Source organism: Ptiloglossa arizonensis, chromosome 7 (assembly GCF_051014685.1).
Source record: "Ptiloglossa arizonensis isolate GNS036 chromosome 7, iyPtiAriz1_principal, whole genome shotgun sequence".
Taxonomy (NCBI): domain Eukaryota; kingdom Metazoa; phylum Arthropoda; class Insecta; order Hymenoptera; family Colletidae; genus Ptiloglossa; species Ptiloglossa arizonensis.
In genome coordinates this window covers 21,039,417-21,046,283 of record NC_135054.1, presented here as the reverse complement: position 1 = coordinate 21,046,283, position 6,867 = coordinate 21,039,417, and the positions used below count along the sequence as shown (strand labels likewise).

Below are 6,867 nucleotides of genomic sequence, written 5' to 3'. Positions count from 1 at the left end.
CTGCATACGTGAAAAATGAAACTCGAAGAAGCGGAGACTTCGATTGCAATTGGCACGTTAAAAATCACCCAAGTACTGTCGCGTTAATTTTCCAATAAATGTTGATAAATCGCGAGACGGTCCCGCAAATTGGCCGTGTCCCGGTGTCCAGGACAGTCAATCATAATCGCGACGAAGGGTGCACAGTAGCCGAAAGAAGTGACGTTCGTGACACCGGAGATGCATTAAAGGGGCTCGTTAAAGGTCCGTCGTCCTGGTCGTTAACCATTGTTTAGCCGCTCCTGGACACGTACAGTCCTGCCGACCGGGTAAACCAGTCCTCCCAGGTTCGCGTGGAGCGAGACGGGGCGCTCGAAAACAGGGAGGGGGGGAAAAAAAGTGAAATAGAAAGCGGTCTGTCCGGTGCAACGATCTATAGTCCGTTGAACGGTCCGCGGCGCCTCGAAGCGGGGCCTTACCCCCGGCGTGTTCCTGTTCGCCACGCACTATAGCGAATCCGCGATGCTCTCTTCAAGCCTTCCGCGGCATTGTGCTCGCATTTCTCGTGCGGTTGTCGACTCGGAAAGTATCTTCTGGTCAAGTCGTCGGTAAGTCGGCGAGATTCGAGTGCAACTACTCCTGGCTCCGTCGTCGTTACGAACGAAACCTTCTCCTGGTGATTCTCGAGACTCTTCCCTTCTGGGCTTCCTTGGAATTCTTTTGAAATTCGAGACCGCGGATGTCACACTTTCGTTGCACTTTGCGCTCGGTCACCTGGACGAACGGTGAAGTAATTCGTTGTTGAAGGAAGTACACGGAGTTCTTTGAAATTCTCTCATTTACCAGTTTAAGATTCTTCAAAGAGGTCGAAGAACACTTCCAAGGTTCTTTGACATTTCTTTTTTCTTCTCGAATCGAAGATCGTGGGAAGGTTGCATTTTCATTGCACTTTGCGCCTGGTCACCTGGACGAACGGTGAAGTAATTCGTTGTTGAAGGAAGTATACCGAGTTCTTTGAAATTCTCTCATTTACCAGTTTAAGATTCTTCAAAGAGGTCGAAGAACACTTCCAAGGTTCTTTGACATTTCTTTTTTCTTCTCGAATTGAAAATTGTGGAGAGGTTGCATTTTCGTTGCACTTTGCACTCGGTCACCTAGACGAACGGTGAAGTAATTCGTAGTCGAGGGAAATATTTAGAATTCCTTGGGATCAGTTTCTTTTCGAATTCGAGATTGTGGAGAGGTTGCATTTTCGTTGCAACATTGCGCCTCGTCACCTGGACGAACGGTGATGTAATTCGTAGTCGAAGGAAATATCCGGAGTTGTTTGAAATTCTCTTCTTTTCGAGTATAAGATTGCGAAGAGGTTGCATTTTTATTGCATTTTACACTTGGTCTCTTGGATGGTGAAATACTTTGTAACTTTAGTATTCTCGATAACGTTTCGAAGGGAAGCTTCTCAGTGGTCCTTGAGACTCTGTCCTTTACAATTCCATGAAAATCTGTTTTCTAAAAATTTGAGATCCGCGGATTGTCCAATTTGCACTCGGTTCGTTATACGAGCAGTGAAGTATCTCGTGACTCTTATCTCTTATCGAAGGTTCTTGGAATTCTCTCCTTTCAAGTTCGAGATTGTGCAGTTCTCTAAATGGCGAACTAGCTCGTAACGGTAGCTTTCCATGCTCTCAACGATCCACTTTCCGATCAGCGAGATCCGATACTCGAATATTGCGAAAGATCTGCGAGAGAGAGAGAGGGAGAGAGAGGAAGATGTTGGGTGACGTTTCGCGCGTCTTTCGAAACACGAGCAAGGGTAAATTCTGAGCCCCGGAACGTGTTCGGTCAAGTAGTCTCTTGTTTTAAAGGATCGGGTGACCATAGTCTTCCTTTTTTGGGATCTGATTTCTCTTTTCTTAGAAAGGTTTGTTGACAAGCCGAGCGAAATACTTTGCTGGTACCTCTTCTTAAATGCAAGTCCAAAGTAGCCCTCTTACGAGCATTGTTTACAAAATTCGTTGCAACAATTTCCCTAAACTGCGTCGCAAGTTTCCATAGGAGATTTCTTCTCGATAAAAAACTGTCCAAGACACCATTTTATCGCAATTCCTATTTATAAATCGAAACGATAGCGGTTATTTGGAAATGAAACAGGCTTCTTTTCTTTCGAACATTTTTTAATCCTCTCGTGTGATATATTTGCAGGAGTAAGCAACATTTCGGACCACGTCAAAAATTGAACTGAAAACTTTAAACTTCGCAAAATGGCGAACCTCTTGGCCCTTCTGGTGATCACCTTGGCTTGTGTAATTGTCCACGCCCAGCAACCGTCCAATCAGAAACGTGAGTAAAGAAACCGTCTGACGAAACTGTTTTCCACAAAATGAATAATTAATCGGTGACCGTGTATTTCTACACGAGTATTCCGCTATAAGGAATTCGTTGCTCGCCCGAGCGTTTTCTTTCTTCGGTTGCATAAAAGAACGTGAACCAACAGTGCATAGATGCAGTTTCACGTGCAACCGCAACCTTGATTCAGTTTATACTGTTACACTGTCTTTTATGCACTGAATAAAACACGCAACGGTATCTCGGATTTTTCATCGAACGAGAAAGATAATACTTTTGAAGGGCACAAGTAAATTCTGTATCTCTTTACGCTGTGTATTTCCTCGCGATTCAATTAACACTTGGATAAAATTATTCCGTTAGAGACAAAGTACTCAGAGGGTCATCATTATACACAGGAAGATATCGATTATTTTCGAAATAAAGATCTTGAAGATCATACATTTTTGTTGGTTTTTTAATTTTTTTTCTATTGCGTACAATGCAATTGATATGCTTGTAATTTTTTTTTTTTATTTCTCGATCGATTTTGATTCTTATTTGCACGTTTCAGCCGTTTTCGGACAAACGTTTGATGAGATTGTAGTCTCGTCGGATCTAAACGTCAGAAGAAAGTCCAAGGAAAATCGTCAGGGTAAAAGATTGACGAACATACCTTCAGGCACCACCGGCCCACCTGAAAAATCAACTGTAGTCGCATCCAGGTTCGTTTCGAGCGATGGCAGTCGGATTACTTCGGAAAAAAGGCAAAAGAAACGCGAAATTTCAACTCTACAAAACAGGTAAGACGTTCACAGAGTCATCCAATTAGCAAACGTCGCAATCACTATGCATAACGCATAGAAGAATGCATCGAAGGAATTTAAATACATCGGTCAAATTCTTATTATTCTGTGTCCACGAAATTCTGAACAACTTCGATTTATATCGATACAGAAATACGTGGAAATTTTTGTTCACGATATTAATTCTTCAAACTTGAGAATATTGGAGGAACTTTTATTTCGTGCAAAAGTATTCACGTAAAAGTTTCTCGTCGTATAAAGTGTCGATAACATTTTACAAATTAACATTTTCCACTGCAGTGGATCCCAAGCGCGAACTAAATGTTTCAATTGTACTTACGTGGACCATTGTCGTTGTTTCATTTAAATAAAAGGCATGGGTTTTAAGGTACGTTCTTTTGAAATTGATCATGCGATCGAATCGATTTTGTTTCAGGTATCTAGACATGGGCGTCGCGGGATACCTACTGAAATCTCGGAAACGATGAAAATTCCACTCTGAGGACAACCGCACGATCCTCACACACCCAATTCCGACCATACCTTTCGGCCCACTTTCGGACCATGGCCATGTAACAAAAAGGATAATAAAAATTCTCTGTATCACAGCAATCTTGATTCCAAAACCTTATTAGAACCCGTTCGTCGATGATACAATCTTAAGATTCTTAGATAAACGGTAGCGCAAAGAAATTTACACGGTCCGCGGAACCGCGAACTGTGTCGTGAAATAAATAGCAACGTAAAATAAATAGCAATCCGTGGAGGAATGTTACCCGTGAAAAAGTTCGTCGAACGTTACGGAGTATGATGAAAGAAATGTACAATTCGCTTTACGAGCGCTTGTATCGGGAGAAGAAAATTAAAATCGATTTCAAAGACAATTAAGAATCCACGAAGATTGGAACCTTCGAGGTATTCGCCCTTATCGAAGATATTTCCATTCGATCCACGTATTCATTGAATTACAAATCGCCAGATTCGAGAGCAAAGAAATCGTATACCCGATCGATAAGATTTATTTCTTCGAAATAGTCGTGAGAATGTTGGAAGGTTCGTTTGCATTCGTCCTTAAACGGCGGTGTTTAAAAACTGTTAAGGAGGGTGAAGGGGGGGGGGGCAGGGTAAGATTAAAACGCGGAGCGAAAATGGTGGTCTGGAAAGATGGCGCAAGGCCGTCGTTTAAATATTTAAAATCATTCGGTGCTCGTTTCGGATGCACCCTTATAGACAGCGCGTCACGATTCCACAATACGTTTGCCGCGACGCTGGCGAATTGTCAGGCATACCGTGTCCGTCTGCGGGCTGAAAAAATCGGTTGCGGTTGAAATATGGCAGACCGAGGCTCAAAAGGTAGCCGCCATCGCGATCTTCATGCGATGACGCGCCGCGCAGATCTACCGCGCCGCGACTCACGTGACGCGCAGCCCGTGGCACGTGACACGCACGTCCAAAACCTTTAGGAACCTTCCCCCCGACTCCTCTCTTTTTACACGCTTCCTACTCGTCGTTTTTTCGCGAGTGAAATCATCGAGTATTTCAGCCGCTCTCACGAGCCTTTGTTTTAACCCTTAACCCTTTTTCGCCGCGTCACTGCCCTCCGACTCGAGTTGCCAGAAACGATTCCAGCGAACGATACCGAAGGGATTGCGATTTTAAAGGGGGCCGCGGTACCAAAGGGCCCGCGATACCAAAGGGATCGCGATAGTAAATGAACCACGATTGCGATCGTGATACTAAAGGGACCGCGGCACTAAAGGGACTACTATGTTAAGTGGAACGCAATACCAAATAGGTAACTATGATAAAAGGATCGCGACAGCAACGGGATCGCAATAGTAAAGAGACCACGGTACTAGAGGGACTACTATATTAGAATGACCACAATACTAAAAAGATAACTATAATAAAGGATCATAATAGTAAAGGGATCACGATATTCAAGAGGCTACGGTACTAAAGGGACTACTATATTAAAAAAACCACAATACTAAAAAGATAACTATAACAAAGGATCACAATAGTAAAGGAATCACGATAGTAAACAGACAACGATAGTAAAGAGACCACGATACTCAAGGGATCGTGATACTAAAGGAACTGCTCTACTAAAGTGACCACTATTTCGAAGGGGACCACTGTACCAAAGAGACCACGATTTGGATTACTTGGAATGATCGTGATAGATGATTCCTCGTCGGTTTTAGATCCCCGGGGAGACCTCCCCGTGTTTTGATTTATCGTCTAAATCGGGCAGGGCCTCGCTTGCTAATTCGCGAGACGACCGGACCGCCGTCGTCGAACAAGAGATTTTATTCATGCGGGGGAAGGTATCTTGTATTCTGCGCATCATCCACGGCTAGCACTATATATTTTATGGTGAATCCGTGGCCAGACTCGCAGCTACGCTGACGTAACTAAGTGTTCGTCATACTCCTGTATTTGACGTCGTTGCTGTTATCAATGTCCGTGCGGACGTTGATTTAAGGCTACGAGTTCAAACGACCAGGCGGTCGTCAGGCGACTGGCGCCTCTAGGATACTCGTAAACAACTCGTCCGACCTACAAGTTTCATTTAGCAACGAAGGAGGGGAGAGAAGCCGCAAATAGACTTACAATTACAATGTACAATATTAGAATCCAGATTTCGAACACTTTAAACGATTCCTATCGTATCTGTGCGAACCAAAACACGATTAATAGATTTACACAGCGTATTTGGTTTATCTCGATACCGCGAAGAAGAGAATATACGAAAAAAGTGTTCTTAAGAGATAATCACGATATTTCGATCTCTGGAAAAAATTAGACTAAACGGTGGAACATCTTACGAAGAACCGAAGGTACAAAAAGTGTGTCCTTCAAAAATACTATGGAATATCTCACGAAGAAAGGAAGGTATAAGAAATACGTTCTTAGGAAATAAACAATCACAGTATTTCGATCGAAAAAATAACTACTAAACTCTATCGAGGATAGAAAAGATACCACTACTTAAAAATATAAATAGACGCGATATTTCGATGTCTGGAAAAATTGGATTAAACGATGGAATATCTTAGGAAGAAACAAAGGTATAAGAAATACCTTCTTAAGAAATAAACAGTCACAGTATTTCGATCGAAAAGCTAACTATTAAACTCTATCGAAGATAGAAAAGATACCACTATTTAAAAATATAAATAGACGCGATGTTTCGATGTCTGGAAAAATTGGATTAAACGATGGAATATCTCAGGAAGAAAGAAAGGTATAAGAAATACCTTCTTAAGAAATAAACAGTCACAGTATTTCGATCGAAAAAATAACTACTAAACTCTATCGAGGATGGAAAAGATACCACTACTTAAAAATATAAATAGACGCGATGTTTCGATGTCTGGAAAAATTGGACGAAACGAAAGGGGGATCGGTAGTCGTCCCGCGAGCGCAAAGGGTTAACGTCCAAAGCCACTCTAAAGTCACCCCACCCGGTGTAAGAACGGACGTCGTCGTAAACCACCCCGACGTTTCGCCCGCCGCCCAGAGCCCGGAAGCGACGTCGCGTTCCCTGAATGCAGATCCGATCATGATCGATTTTCAGCTCGGCCGCGTCGATCGCCGACGGAGCAAGCCAGGCAGGTGCGTTGGGCAGATCTCGTTTCCAATCGGGATGCAGAATCCGTAGCCGACGTTGCGAATACTCGCGGCCGTTTATGTCGGCCGACGGTACACCTGCGACTATTTTATGTCTTCCCTGGAAAGACTGGACGGTAAA

General features: G+C 43.2%; 1 protein-coding gene across 1 annotated transcript; it reads left to right on the top strand.

Moving 5' to 3' along the window:
* The first annotated feature begins 440 nt into the window (after nucleotides 1–440).
* LOC143149723 (uncharacterized) lies at nucleotides 441–3,716 on the top strand. Its single transcript, XM_076317317.1, has 4 exons — nucleotides 441–587; nucleotides 2,182–2,319; nucleotides 2,879–3,107; nucleotides 3,547–3,716. The coding sequence occupies exons 2-4, from the start codon at nucleotides 2,241–2,243 to the stop codon at nucleotides 3,596–3,598; spliced, it is 360 nt and encodes a 119-aa protein (XP_076173432.1). The 5' UTR covers nucleotides 441–587; nucleotides 2,182–2,240; the 3' UTR covers nucleotides 3,599–3,716.
* Nucleotides 3,717–6,867: the final 3,151 nt, after the last annotated feature.

Coding starts and splice junctions, on each gene's coding strand:
- LOC143149723 (XM_076317317.1), top strand. CDS start 2,241: ATGGCGAACCTCTTGGCCCTTCTGGTGATCACCTTGGCTTGTGTAATT. Junction 2,320..2,878: donor GCAACCGTCCAATCAGAAAC/GTGAGTAAAGAA, acceptor TGCACGTTTCAG/CCGTTTTCGGACAAACGTTT. Junction 3,108..3,546: donor ATTTCAACTCTACAAAACAG/GTAAGACGTTCA, acceptor ATTTTGTTTCAG/GTATCTAGACATGGGCGTCG.